The sequence below is a fragment of the Carcharhinus amblyrhynchos genome, chromosome 2 (assembly GCF_965287045.1).
Source record: "Carcharhinus amblyrhynchos chromosome 2, sCarAmb.v2.hapA, whole genome shotgun sequence".
Taxonomy (NCBI): Eukaryota; Metazoa; Chordata; class Chondrichthyes; order Carcharhiniformes; family Carcharhinidae; genus Carcharhinus; species Carcharhinus amblyrhynchos.
The window spans coordinates 111382857-111398698 of NC_137325.1; the positions used below are offsets into that span (position 1 = coordinate 111382857).

The 15842-nt window shown below is 39.6% G+C and overlaps 1 protein-coding gene across 5 annotated transcripts in view; it reads left to right on the forward strand.

The window, feature by feature from the left end:
* mllt10 (MLLT10 histone lysine methyltransferase DOT1L cofactor) overlaps positions 1-15842 on the forward strand; it is a 272972-nt gene that overhangs the window by 219466 nt on the left and 37664 nt on the right. For 4 of the 5 annotated variants that reach the window (XR_013889342.1, XM_080211105.1, XM_080211107.1 and 1 more), the window contains 3 exons: positions 524-634; positions 12052-12121; positions 15542-15696. Coding sequence is in view for 4 of the 5 variants with exons in the window: in XM_080211105.1 (XP_080067231.1) it covers positions 524-634; positions 12052-12121; positions 15542-15696 (336 nt within the window). In the remaining variant the exon portion in view is untranslated. The remainder of the gene's footprint in view (positions 1-523; positions 635-12051; positions 12122-15541; positions 15697-15842) is intronic. The other variant, XM_080211106.1, reaches the window with a different exon arrangement.

A 15842-nucleotide genomic window follows, 5' to 3' on the forward strand; every position in this document is an offset into this window, starting at 1 on the left:
GAATGAATCAGTCATGCTTTTGGCTTGACGAGAGGTCAGGAGGTCACATGACTCAATAATGTAAGGGAAACCCCTGTAAGAGGCCAAATTGGCTTCTTTACTAGTAAACAGATCCTTTTCTATAGACGGCAGTTGGTTAGTCAGTGCACAGCATAAATGACTGTCCGTATAGTGGATTCAAAATGTAAATTGCAATGCAAAATAATTGTGAAAAGCCCTAACAGTTCAGAGTTGGGATTGTACGGTTTTTGAGACGCGCCCTTGAAAATTTCACTTATTTTTCTTCTGTTGACGCTTTTATTGTGAAGGGGGAATGCCATATTAAGCAAAATGCGTTTGCTTCTAATCTCCTCCCTCAATTTCATGTAATTACTGATGTTTTTCTCTGATTTTACATTTTGCACCAAGTCTTGAGGCAGTTTTCAGTGTCACTTGATTAAAACAAAACCAAAGCACATGTCTATAGAATCCCTATTTAAGTCACTGTTGTGCATTTCCAGCATTTTCTTTTTTTTTATTTCAGTTCCTGCTTATTCTACATTAACTTCAGTAGCAGGAGCACATCAAAAACTGAAGGCCGTCTTGGAGGACAACATGTCTGACCTCTACTGTGGTAGGGACCACGGGCACAGAAGTAAGTCCAGGGAGTCCATAAACTCAAGTCCAGGGACAGAGCAACAGCTGAGGTAACCCCTAGGCTTCTCAAAGAGCCAGCATATGGTGCTTTAGATTCCAATGGAACTCAGTAGTCACCATCTGTTGGTCCCACCCAAATTTCCTTGCCCAGTATTGGCTGTTAGGGTGCATATAATTGGCTTAAGATGCACATCAAATTACTTATAGAATGAAGAGATCATTTGGCCACTGGAAAGGGTTTTTGTCATTGGCTGACATGGCTCTAAAATTGATCTTCCTCTTGTTTGATGGACCAAATTGGTGGATTTTCTTTTTTGAACTTAATCCTTTTTTCATTATGCTATCAGTTTTCAGCAGCATTTCTTTCCATTGTTTATTTAAACTTTTCTAATTATCTTCTCATCATGCAATTTTTTAAAACTGTGTTTCAGAATAATGAAGATTGCTTTGCTTTGGAAAAAGCTAAATTGTAAACAAAAATCTGCTTTACAAATAATGTTGAACTTTTGGTCCTCTTTCTAGGTTTTCCATTGCTTCAATGCATCATGTGTTGACTGCAACATGTTCTGTCTTTTTCTGCAGTAAACAAACTTTTATTCACTAAGTATCTCCTAAATTAAGAGAGAGATATTGCATGGATGAGTCTTCCTTAAATGAATAATGATTCCAAGCACATGGAAGTTTGATTGAAAAATCTTTTGCAGTGAAACCTTAGTTTCCAAGTTGGCACAGGAGTCTTGCAAAAGACAAAGGAAGTTGGGGGGGAGGGGGCGGGGTTGGTAATTATTGTCACTGTCGGTGATTGTTGTCATTATCTGTGGGCTCAATCTCTGCACAGGTTATCCAATTTATTCCGGTGGTCAGTGTATTCTAGTTGTCAGCTGGGAGTTTTTTCCACATAGTCTTCCAATTCCACAGAAGCAATTAGTTTCTTTCTCCCATTGATGTAATTTTAGGTTTCTGTGGAAACTACCTTTGATTGGGATTGACCTTGACAATGAGCTGCAGTTGAATCTGACTGAGGACTCTAGATCAGTGCCAACATTCACCTCATGAATATTACTCTTTGAATAGACTTGTCATGGAGACATTTTGATTATTTCACTGTTAAGGTTAAAGTGCAGTTAGTTTCTCATCAGCCAGTGATGTTGCTGGTCTGGATAGAAGTGTTAGGTGTTATAAGTACTTAGTTTATGGTTCATGGTAATATTTTAGAGGTAATTTTTAGTTCTGGGGAGCTTGAAGTTTAACTGTCTAAAATGGGAGAAATGCACCTAAAGCTGCTTGAAGGCTATTACACGTAATAGGTTGACGGTCATGTTGACTTAAGGGTTTGACAACTAGAGAGGTAAGATAAAACAGCAGGTGGGCTTACTTAGTGGAGAATTGGAGATACTGCTTGCAAAGAAATAAAGCATATAGATTTGTTTAGTTCTAATTTAAAAGCATTCACTGAGCCCCAAAAGGCTAGGTTGTCGTGGAGATGGGTGGAGCTTAAGAAAGTTCTAAGCTTTTAATTTGTCTGAGTTTGCACTGAGGGAGTGTGCCACAAAAGCCTTATCAAAAAGGTGCTGCTGTTAACAGGCTCCAGGCAGCATAGTCATAAACCACATACATTCAGCCCATTGAACCTGCATCAACAAAACTATACTAAATCTTCGCTAATCCCACTTGCCCGCATTTGGCCCATAGCCATGAATGTTATGACATTTCAAGTACTTCTCTATGTTCTTTTTAAACATTGAGATTTCCCACCTCTACTATCCTCCCAGGCAGTGCGTTCCAGACTCCCACCACCCTCTGGGTGGAAAACTCTTTCCTCAAATTCCCTTTAAATATGATCCTTACCTTTAAAATTATATCCCTTCAACTTAGATAGTATACATAATGCTGTGTAGTTGAGGTTCAGGAAAAGTCCCAGAAACTATTTGATAGCACGACTATCAGGAGGGTCAGCTAGGGAGCTGAAAAAATGGTCGAAGATCACTGGCTCTGTGCTGGAAAGTATTGGGCCTCTGAGAGCTATTTTTAGCTTGGTGTAGCTGGGGAGTTTGGAGCTTGGTGAAATCCAGGGGCAGTGCTAGCCCAGTGAAGCTAGCCAGCTATTAAAGAGCTGAATATGCACCAGTAAAGTGAGGTTGTTTTTAAAGATTATTTATTAGTATCACAAGTGGGCTTACATTAATATGACAATGAAGTTATTATGAAAATCCCCTAGTTGTCACACTGTGCCTATTCGGGTACGCTGAGCGAGAATTCAACATGGCCAGTGCACCAACAGCGCATCTTTCGGACTTGTGGAAGGAAACCGGAGCACCTGGAGGAAACGCACACAGACATGGGGAGAACATACAGACTCTGCACAGACAGCGACCCAAGCTGGGTCCCGGGTGCTGTGAGGCAGCAGTGCTAACCACTGTGTCCCATATCACAACAGTGTATGCAGACTTGGAGATCCAGGGGAATGGCGTCTCAGGAGGCAAGATCGAAACCCTGTGAGGTGTGCAGTCCCCGAGGACAGTCTTGAGTTGAGTGACTTTGAGGGAATTCTGAGGCCGGATCTTTGAAAGTGAAAAACTTGCAATCTCTCACGAGGGAGGCAAGGGTTTAAATGAGATTAATTGGTTTTGTGTTTGCTGGTACCTAGGCAGGTTATTTGAAATCTAGGATTTGTCTTGATTATTTATTGCACAGTGTGGTGTGTTTAGTCACAGTTTGCCTATTAACTCACCTCAATTTATCTCATATTAACCCTGGATGGCAGAGCGTACGATAGACGTTATGAACTGTTTTATATTTTCGACCAAGTTTATTTTTGTTTGTCAAAACCAGTGGAGTCTTGTGGCTTTATTCACTTAACAATATTTTGAATCTCAAATTCTGTCTGCAAAATATTATTGGTCCCTAACCAAATTAGGTTTCAATCCCATTCTTTGCACCTATGATAGTAAGTGTAAAGGAAGCATTAACTTTCAGAAGTCAGTAGGATAATTAGCTGGGTTTTGAAAATAAGAAGCTTCTACTATTTATATCCACTAAGTCAATGCCATGATGTTTTATTTCATAGGAGGGACTGCAAATGTACTGGAGAAGAATGGGGAACTGATCATGCGTTTCTTCTAGGAATAGCTTTAGATGTCTTAGATGCATTGATAAAGTTTTATATAGAGTCATATGGGTTTACAGCATGGAAAGAGGCCCTTAGGCCCAACTTGTCCATGCCGCCCTTTTTAAACCACCAAATTAGTCCCAATAGCCCATGTTTGGCCCATATTCCTCTATATCCACCATACCCACATAACTGTTTAATGCTTTTTAAAAGATAAAATTGTACCCACCTCTACGACTACCATTGGCAGCTCGTTCCAGACACTCACCATCCTCTGTGTTAAAAAAAAACTGCCCCTCTGGACCCTTTTGTCATCTCTCCTCTCTCGCCTTAAACCTATGTCTTCTAGTTTTAGACTCCCCACCTTTGGGAAAAGATGTTGACTATCTATACGATCTATGCCTCTTGTTTATTTTATAGATCTCTAAGATCACCCCTAAACCTCCTATGCTCCAGGAGAAAAATATCGCAGTCTATCCAGTATCTCCTTATAACTCAAACCTGGTAATGTCCTACTAAATCTTTTCTGCACTCTAATGTATGATTCATGGGTGACCTCAGCTCTGGCAACACTCTTGCTGCATCAGAAGATTATAGTTTCAAGCCCCACTCAAAAGCTAGAGCAAATAATCTATGCTGACTGCAGTACTGGAAAAAATACTGCATTGGAGATGGTTTGATGTACCAATGATTGGATTACTATATAATTTTTCTGTATTCATACTTAGAAGTCAAACAAATGAAGAAGCATGTTTAATTAAATACCAGATCTGATGCTCACAGAGGAGTTTAACTTTTTGGAACAATCACTGTGGTTCTTTGGCCTCGATGTGGAGATGTCAGCGTTGGACTGGGGTAAACACAGTAAGAAGTCTGACAACACCAAGTTTCAGTCCAACCGATTTATTTGATAGTAAACTCGCAAGCTTTCAGGGTTTGCCCCTTTGTCAGGTGAATGGAGAGTTTTGGCCTCAGACAGAATCTGAAGGGGCAAACCCCGAAAGCTTGCGAGTTTACTATCAAATAAATCGGTTGGACTTAAACCTGGAGTTGTCAGACTTCTTACTGGATTCTCTGGCCTCCACATGGCGTTTTCTCGGTGGCGGGAGCAGTGCATCATTGGCCGGCAGTAGGATTTTTTTTTTGCCCAGCCGTTAATCAATGAGATTTTCATTGATTCTAGCCCACGCTGCCAGGAAATATGCAGCGGGGTTACACCAATGGCGTAGGACTAGATGATCCTGCCAGTGTGAAGAGTCAAGTCTTAGATTTTTGTGATACCCTGAGTTCTTTCTCTGCTGCCACATCCAGTCATGGAATTGAGGCTGAAGTTCAGAATGTATTAAATACCACAGGATAAGTGAAGATTAGATGACCTTAGTAGGCCTTGTGCATTTTCTTTTTTTACTGTTCCCAAGCAGATTTGGACTGCAGCATTTTCTGACACCTATTTCATAGCGAGGTGTTGTTTTGGAACTTTATCCATTGAGGCTTAAAGGAATTCAGGTCAACAACATGTATGCCAGCTGCAAGCATTTTAAGGCAGCAGTAAACTGTTTGAGCATTGTGTCACTTTATTAGTACTTCCCTAAAAATACCAATTTTTGAATTAGTGATGTGAGCCATTGGTATTGATTGGTCTAATCATTTGAAATGAATCCAATTGATTGAATGCAAAATTGTGGCCAACTGAAGTTATCTTTAGAAAGGAATTTACACTTGGAAGCATTTGTTTACACACAAATAGCAAAGTTTGAGTAATTTGTTTGATGGTTACAAGTACAGGTGCACTTTTATATTTATCTCCAAATATCTTCTAATTTTAAGCTGACCTCCCATGGTATTGCTCATAAAATTGAAACACGTTTCTTAACGGTATGAGTGATGGGAATGTATTACAGCCAGTCAATGTGATGCTGAAAAGATGTGTCTGTTACACACAATACATTCATTATATTGCATGTTTCAGATGGGTGAGAGGTGGGTAATGGAGGGGTAAGAGTTTGGGAATATTGGTTTGTTGACTTGGTTAATCTATTTTCTTCAAGATTGCTTGTATTAAGTTTTTCGAGTAAATATGAAGGACTTCCCTGATTGAAATATATTAAATGGCATTACTTGAGCAACTCTATCATTGAATAAACCAACATTCGGGGTGGAGTGGTGATACATTTACTTCATTTAAGAGAGATACACTGAGCTTTCTATATTTAAGTATCAACTACAATGAAGTGTATAGGTGACTCTTAATCTGTCTTTTAGGTAAACTGTGGTGCTTGGTATGTTAGTTAACTGAACATTTATGTTTGATTAAGTGCTGAAAGTGAAGGTTCCTTTGTCTGAATTCAGTAACTGGACAAAGGATTTGCACTGTCAGCATTGCAGAAGCTGGCAACTGCAGATGAAACTTGATCAGCAAGAATTAAAAATATGAAAAATTACCATTTCTTGAACTTCCCTCCATTGCATTTACTTACGAGCACAGCATTCATCTCTCTGTACATATTTCTGTAAAATGTTTTCATCATTTTACATTTTTCATGACTTCATGTGTAATGATTTCTCTTTCAAAATAAATAAATATTATAAACTGAACATTGAATAGAAATTGCCATTGGTTGTAGTAATGGTTAAAATTTATCACAAGAATGAACACCTCAATTTTTGAGGCATGATGAAGAGAATACTAGAGCCATTAAGGTACCAAAGAAGGCCACTCAAACCATCCAGGCAATGCCAACTCTCTGTGGAACAATAGTCATTCCCCAGATCTATCTCAATAGCACAGCAGGTTAATTATCCTTAAGTGCTCATCCAATTTCCCTTTGAAATCATTTGCTTCAATTTCCACTCCCTTGTAAGCACTAAGTTCCAGATCACTACCACTTGCTGGAAGAAAATGTTCTTCCTCACATTCTACACACTGTCCTTGATTCATAGCAGCAACAGGAAATTGCTAGCTCCACATGTTGCTCAAATTTTAGAGAGAGCTTTTCTTGTGCAGTCTAAGTTATTGTTCCCTTTGAAATTTGGCATTCTTGTCCTGTTTTGGTGAGTGCAAGAAAAAAAGCTTTGTCAGCATGTCCTTTTTTCCAGCAATACTGAAAATATGCACCCTTTCAGAAGAAATGTTTTCACTTAAAAGTCAACATTATATTAGACTTAAGCATCCAAATTCTGTTGTGGGAAGGAGGTTTGCCTCCAGCTCTACTAGAAAATAAATATGCAAATAACATTTTAATCTACCTTCAGTTTCCACTGTCACCACTGTAGCGATGTTGTGGTTTTATTTACTTTGGATTTTTCTCTCTGCAGTAGATGGTGAAGTCTGAGAATAAGATTAACTTATGCCAAACATATTTATCGGCAGCGCTTTGCCTGGATTCCTTGCTTCTGCATGCAAGTGTTTGTAAAGCTTTTCTTTTTGCTAATTTCCTCAGTTGGAGTGCAACAGGTGCTCTCAATTCTGTGGACTGGAACTTCCATAAACATAATTAAAATAAGTAGCTGACAATGTGGTGCAATTCCACATTTATTCTTTGTAGGTGTTTTCAAGTTGCTAGACATGAGACTATGTTTGATAATTCCATCTATGTATTATTTCTTTGGTGTTTTTACTCGGTGTTTAATCAGAAGGTTTCTGATAGACAAGGGAATTAAGGGCTATGGGGAGAAAGCGGGAAAGTGGAACTGATCCACTTCAGATCAGCCATGATCTTGTTGAATGGCGGGGCAGGCTTGAAGGGCTAGATGGCCTACTCCTGCTCCTATTTCTGATGTTCTTATGTAGTCTGATCCCTATGCCAGGATAGAATGTATGCTGATAATTTGTGTTTGAACTTCAGAATGAGCACCTCAGCTCAACAGTTGGTTACTGTAAATGGTAGCGGTAAATTTTCCAAGCTGCACTCCTTATCAGTTTGCGGATCAATTTTCTGATCTCTACCTTGAAATCTCTAATCTTGTTGTTAATCAAAAGGAAATTTTTAAGTGGAACTTGAGATTTAAAGTTCCCTTGGACTGGCTATTGAAAGTAAGAGCCTACAACTTCTAAGGGTTAGATGTCACATTTCTTCCTAGAAGTTGCATTTTTCTGTTTTACTAATGGAGCACACAATACCGAAGAGAAAGTTGTCTAATTAATCACAATTGCTCACACCATCCTTAAATTGCATCTTTCTGTCATCAATAAATCTGACAGTAGATGGACATCTGTTATGCAGATTTCATATCAGGGAATAATAGAGTCTTTACAGTGCAGAAGGTGAACCTGATGTAAATTTTTGTGATATATTCTCTATGATTACTTCATGAATCAAATTGCTTTGTTAGAAATCTGGTAAGAAATTTTAGTGGTTAATGAATATCTTTTTTTATAAGTGCACAATTACTCCATTAATCCAGTTGTGAAATTGGATACTGTCATTGAGAATGTAGACAACAGAAGTTGACTTTGAGAAAACGCACTTGAAACTTCTTGTAAACTGTCTTATCAAGATTTCTAAGGTGAAATGTGCCTCAAAACACCTGAAGAGGCATGCATGGAGAATATCACAGTGATGATTTACTTGGTGTCAGTGATATGAAGTCCCTCAACACGAATGCGAGTTTCATGAATTCTTCAGATCACAGAGTGAGACATGAATGCTGCCAGGTATTGAAATGCTATCTGAGTGACTGCTGTACAGTTCAGGGTGCCATCTTTCAAATGAGATTTTGGAACAAGACCTCCAACTGCCTCCTTCAGATGCAAGTTAAAGATTCTATGACGTTATTTCTTAGAACAGGGAGGTTTTCCTGTGTCCTGGCTAATATTTACCTGTCAATAAGCATCACAGAAACATGTTATTTGATCATTAGCTATTTATGGGCCCTTAATGTTGGATATACAAAAGAGAAATTGGTGTAAAATACGTATGCAAAAATAAGCCTTGTTAAGGCAAAACTGTTAAGAATTTAGGAGATAATTAAATAATTATACATGGCATAAGGAAAATATATTTCAGGGGAAAAATTCTATGGCCTGTTTGGGCTGTCTTGATTCCCACTGCTCTTATGTTTGCAGGAAAGATTGTCATATAATTGGAGGGTTCAGGGTGGAGTAGCCAGTAGACTGAGACACCATACATTGCGGTTCCATATGATGAAGCTCTTCAACGTGGAGAGCTTTGAAGAACATGGGGTTAGTGGCACTTAGGGGACAGCACTGGATTTGTGGTACGTATCTTGTCATTTAGATTGTATTCCATGATTTGCACGGCATATAACACGATAATGTCCCATACATTAATTGAGGCCAGACAAATAAAAAGACATACAATAATAGTCTTAATGCCTGATTGTGTTTATTTACTGTTAATATATTATCCCCTCTATTTGCAGACAGTGAACCCTGTCACTTTCCTGCTGAAACAACAGCAACATTCACCACAGTACCAAGCAGTCATTAACACAGATACGCAAAAACTCTGGAAAATATCATTGGCAATAAACTGAAAATAGAATACTAATGAGGAGGGGCTACAATGGTGTATTTGGGACAAATATTTATTGTATATTGTGTCCCCTATGAATAATCTGGGGACACAGGGCATGTTCCCAAATTAACCTCTCTCTTTTAAAAAGTCACTTGTTGGACATAACAGAAAAGGTAGTCTGACCAACCAGTTGCTGGCTCAATGATTTTCACATTTGTTTTTGGTTTCTAGTCTACAGATTATCTGATTTATTCAATTCAGTTTCCCAATTTGAATTTGAACTCGCAAACTCTGGATTGCTGTCCAGTAAAATCTTCACTCGGCTATCATACCGTGAAGATAATTTTAGACAAGGTATCATAATTGAGTTGAGAATTCTGGGTGAGCCAGTGTGGCCTCGTGCTTCTCCTCTATTATGCTTGGGTAGATTAACTCAGGTTAGTATCTATTGAGTTGTGCCTTCTAAATCCTCTGAATGCAGGGTGCGGATAAAATTCTCTTGTCCTGTTTTGCTGTTGCAGTAGTGGAATTTTTAGATGTTTCTATGACTTCAATTTATCAACAGCATGTTAGTTTAGTGAATTTACCTTTCAGCTGTGATTGGAATGGTAGGCAAGCAAAATTCACAATTTGGTTTGTATCTTAGTCCATGTTTGCAAGGGTGGAACAAAAATATGCTAACCAGATGATGGGCCTGTTGATGCTTTCTCTCTCCATTTTGCAATTTTTAACTCATATACTTTAAAATTTCTGTCCACTTGATATTTGGTGGAAGAATATCTGGGTTAGTTATGTTTTCATAGTGACCCTGATCATAAGCAGAGCACTCCTTTAAAAAAAACTATTAAGTGTCATAATGGCAAGAAAACTGGAGCAATCCGTGCTTGTCACTCAGGTGCAGTCAGCAGCGCACCTCAGCCACAGGGTGGGGGTGGCCTCAACATGCCAGTGAACGTTGCTTCAGAACACTTTGGTGCTGTTTCCCAAGGGCACCCTAATTTCTCAGTATACTGGGAGTACTGGGAGACCATTCCCTCCCTCCACGGACATCAGGACCCTCTCGTCGTCAGCATGTCGTTCCCCCCCCCCCCCCCCACCGACGCACGTCGCCACCTTCGGGGCCCTCTTGATGAGTCCCGCATCATGACCCCGACATGACTGTGTAGAGTTTGAACGTTCTACCCACGTCTGTATGGTTTTCCATCCACACTCCAAAGATGTGCAGGTTATGCGGATTGGCCAAGATAAATTGCCTTTTCATGTCCCAGAAAGTGTAGGGTAGGGAAATTAGTGCAGTAAATATGCAGGATTATGGGGAAAGGGCTCTGTCGGTGCGGACTTGATGGGCCGAATGGCCTCCTGCACAGTACGGATCCTATGTTCACATCTGATTGTGGCTCCCACCCCCTCCCTTCATGGTCCTCCACTCGGGCCTCATCCCCTTGGGTGCTGTGCCTGACACAATAGCACTGCCTGCCAGACACTGCAAGAGTGATCAGTGCAAGGGTGCCCAGTGGCCAGTGCGAAGGTGCCTGTTGGTGGCAGCAGCACCCCACCATGGCCTCCGTGACACACACACACACACACACACACACACACACACACACACACACACACACACCACCACCGCCCCCGGTGTGGTCATCGGGCCAGCTCTCCGCGAGTGGAGACCAGTAGTGGTTCATGCCAATGTGACCTCCCACCAGAGAAGTAGGAACATTCCTGGAGAGGGACGATCGTGTACTGAACTCGTTAATGAGGACGTGCAGACTCCACACAGACAGTCACCCAAGCCAGGAATCCAATCCTGGTGCCTGGCACTGTGAGGAAGCAGTGCTAATCACTGTGTGCTACTGTGCTAATCAATCTCATGCCATTAGAAAGGGGATGAGATGATTGCAAATTGTTTGTTGCTGGGCGCGAAACCGGGGTTTTTTGTTGGCCTACATGCTATTCTCCAGGATCAGCATGATTTACTCAAGGTGTGGCGAATTTGGAGAATTGCCCCAACACCTTTAAAAGTCTAATTTTGGATAACAGCTACAAAATTGCCATTTCATATCATAATTTCTTTATGAAAGCCTTAATCTAGCAACAGCAGCTGATATGTGGTTCAACAAGTCTTAAAAGTAGTTTTGGGTGCAAGCTACTGGGATAAAAAAAATCTGAGCCATGACGTTTACCTACTTTGGTTATTTCATCGCCTTTTTTTTAAAAGGAAATCTGTTTCATTCTTTGACTAAGTTTTGTTGTATTGTTTTTCTCTGATTTTTCAAGGCCCGCACATCTGTTGCCTACAAGTGAAAGGTTTAATGCAGCTCTGAACTAGTCAATCAGATGTGCAGACATGGCATTTTCCCCAAGTTTGATATTCTAAATTTCCTTTTCTTCTTTTTCTTCTATTTCAAACATGTTTTGTAATTGATTAACTCTTAATCCAACCAATCAGTTGTTTTGAGAACAGTTGCCACTCTGAGGAGGAAGCTGACTTCTTGTTGCTATCCTGTTGTGATTTACTGATAGCTGTAATTGAGAACTCAGTTGCAAACTGTATATCTTATGATATGATTTTCAGCATCCAAGGCAAAGATTTGTATATTGAAATGGAGAAGAGATGAATTATTCTTTTTTAAAATTCTCTCACCTTGTTGCCATCCTTTCCCACTTCCCCTTTCCTACTCATATCTGGCCTAATGCAGAACGGAAGTTTGTGAAGTGTAGCTTAGAATGAGGGTAATTGTTTAAAGCGATTGGTACTAAATTTTTTGTCAAGACTGTTGCATACTCATTAACTGAACAATTTTGTTAACTAGTTTGTTTATTTCTCAGATCAAGAATTGGACAATAACCGCAGTCTTCCTGGGAGGAGCAGCTCACCAAGGGGAAGTCTATCACCACGGTAAACCACAGCTTTGCAAATTTGAGATAATCAGAATATTTCACACTTTTAGTCATTTTTTCCTTCATTTTCATGACCTTTCATCACCATATTGAAATGAGGAAGTAACATATGTTGTGGACTACAATGCTTAATAGCCTTCCAAGCCCTCACCTCAGGCCAGAAGAAAATAATTGTAGCAGGGATTATAGGATAGAAAGTAGAAGACATCATCTTGGCCTAATGGCACGTTCTCACTTCTGAGTAAAGATTGCGCACTCAGTTCCACGCAGAACGTGACCACATAATCTAAGCTAACACACAAACGTAGCTCTTTGGAATACTGTAGTATCAAGAGGTGCTGTATTTCACCTGACTGCATAACATGCTCTGGCATTTTTTACCAACTTCAACTATTGTCACTTCAACAATTTTTTGCTGTTTGTGGGAAGTGGCAGTTGTATTTGATGTTGTTAATTAATTTGGAAGTATAAGATAGAAGAAGTGGTTCACTAATTTTTTATACCAGAGGATTGTTTGGAATTTTTGATCTATTAGAAAACTTATTGCTCAGTAGAGCACCTGCCCTTCTTAAGAACTTGTTTAATCTTCCTAATACTGAACCAGTTTACTAAGATTCAGCACCGCATTCAAATGGAAACCAAAACATTTGTATGGATTTATCTGTATGTCGTGGAAATTTTTTTTGTGATGGCATATGTATGTTTGCATGGTAGTCAAATCATTGGATATTAATCCGCTGTGCAGTTTATTATATCAATAGTTATCATGCGTCATCGTTTTACAATAGATGGAAAAACTAAATACTCACTTTGCTGTGGCTACACGTCTTTCATCATTATGTGGTAGAACAGAGTAACTATACACCCACTAACTTGATAGTAATAGGTAAATGCTCAAGGGAATTATTAGTGATGCAGTATATAACCACTTGGACAAAAAAAAATCAGGGCTAATCAACACAGTTTCCTTTAAAAAAAAAGTCATCTCGTTGCATGGAATTTAAACTTCTTTCCAAGATTGAGAGAAATTCTAATTCTGTACTTGCATTTGAAACAAAGGAAATAGAAGCAGGAGTAGGCCATTTGACCCTGCAAGCCTGCTCTGCCATCCATTTTGATCATTGCAGATCATCAAATTCAAAATCCTGATCCCACCATACCCTCATATCTCTTGTTTCCTTTAGCCTTATATCTAATTTCTTGAAATCACGCAATGTTTTGGCCTCAACTACTTTCTGTCCTAGTGAATGCCACAGATTCAGTACTCTCTGGGTGAAGAAATTTCTCCCCACCCTCAGTCCAGGAAGGTTTACCCCTTATCCTCGAACTATAATTCCTCATTCTGGAGTCCCCCACCATTGGTAACATTCTTCCTGAATCTATCCTGTTTTACCCTGTTAGAATTTTATAAGTTTCTGAGAGTCCCTCTTGTTCTTCTAAACTTGAGTGAATATAATCTTAACCAAAGTATTCTCTCCACATGACAGATCTGCCCTCCTGGGGATTGGCCTGGTAAACTTACCCTGCACTCCCACTATAGCAAGGACTCTCTTCCTTAGATAAGGGCTCCAAAACTCTGCACATTGCTCCAGGTGTGGCCTCAACAGTGCCTTAAACAATTACAATAAAACATCCCCTTCCTATACTCGAATCCTCTCACTATGAAGGGTAGCATGCTTTCTTTACTGCCAGCTGCACCTGCGCGCTTACTTTCAGTAATTGATGCGTCAGAAAACCAAGGTCTCACTGAGTATTCACCTGTCTCAATTTAAACCCATTCAAATAATCTGCCTTCCTGTTAGTGCTGCTGAAGTGGCAAGCTCACATTTATCCACATTATACTGCATCTGCCATGCATAGTCCACACACTCAGCTTGTCTAAATTATGCTGAAGCATCTCTATATCCTCCTCACAGCTCACCCTCCCACCCAGCTTTGTATCATCTGTAAATTTGGAGATGGTACATTTAGTTCCCTCTTCCAAATCGTTAATATATAATATGAGCAGTTGGGATCCTAGCACGGATCCGAGTGATACCCCAGTAGTTGCTGCCTGACAATCGAAAAAAACCTATTAATGCCAACTTTGTTTCCCGTCTGCTAACCAGCTTTCTTTCCATGTAAGACACTCCCCACAATCCCACGCGCTTTAACTTTACAGAGTAGTCTGCAATGTGGGACCTTGTCAAAAGCCTTCTGAAAGTCTAAATCAATCATCAACCAGCTCTCCTTGGCCAACTCCACCACTCACATTGCTGAAGAATAAATCAGAAGCAACATAGCAAGTGTTCACTAGACCGATCCCTGAAATAAGAAGATTGTCCGATGCTGAGTCTTGGTAAATTGAAGCTATCTTCTCTGGAGCTTGGAAGAATGAAATATGATCTAATTGAAACATACATGATTCTGAAAGGGCTTGATGAAAGAGGTTGTTTCCCCTGGCTAATTATTCGAAATCAAGGGTGCATGGTCTTGGGATAAAAGAAGAATCATTTCAGACTGAGATGAGAAGAAAGTTCATCACCCAAAGGGTTATGTATCTTTGAGATTCAGTATCCCAGAGGTGGGGAATGCTCTATCGTTGAACATAGTTAAGGCTGAGAAAGGCAGATCTTTAAAAGGTCTCTCAGGGAATCTAGGGATATGAAGAGCAGACAGGAAAGTGAAGTTGAAGCTGCAGATCAGCCATGTTTGTGTTGAATGGCAGACCAGGCCTGAGGGGCTATATGGTTTACTGCTACTTGTGTTTTCGTGTAATCTAACCTGTTTAAATTTTTTAGATCATTATTCCAATTACATCTTACTTTTTACACGTCACCTGCTTGAGACCTTTGCAAATATTTCTATATAGCTAGTTGGTGAGAGGGATCTAGCAGTGATGCAGAATGCATAGTCTGAATTTTCATTACCACCTCTGCAGAATTTCAGTCTCTCTGATATCTGCTAGTAGGTCTGCTGGAATTGATAAGTTAGATTTGGATATTTTCAACCTCCAAGTCTGTTTGTCTGCTACACTTCTGCACAGCATGCTACTAAACCTGAAGTTTGTTGTATCATTGACCAATCTTCTCATTTATTTTAGATGAGAAGTTTGATTTTAAAGATGTATTAATTTTTTATTTATTGTTAATAAAGAATTAGCTAACCAAAGAGGGTTATTACTTCAAAATAGCTTTTTCTTAAAGTAGAATATCTTGGCCCTGTTTCATTATTCACAAATCTGGTGGAATGACTGCCTGGAACAGTTAATTTTTGGCAGGATGAATATGTTTGATGGCTTCTGCCTTAAGGAGCTGGCATTACATTTGACAATTTTGGAAGATTAATGTGGGGATTTTTATTTTGGAAAAGTAGATTCTGTAAGAATTATACAGACTAATTTTGTTGTGTTTCTTGGAAATTCTAACCTTTCAAACAGATCTCCTGCAAGTGGTTTACAAATTCGTTACGATCAGTCAAATAACACTGTGTTGGAAAATCTGCCACCAGTCGCATCTAGTATAGAACAATTATTGGAAAGACACTGGAATGAAGGGCAGCAGTTTCTTTTGGAACAGGGCAGCCCTGGAGAAGGTAAGTCTCTATGCTCTGTCACTTCCATGCTCTGTCACTTCGAAATACATCCATGATTTCACACTGCATACAGCTGCCTATTTTTCTTTCCTTGCTGTCAGATACAATTTTTATTCTCAGTGCATTGCTGTTGTTTTCATAATTAT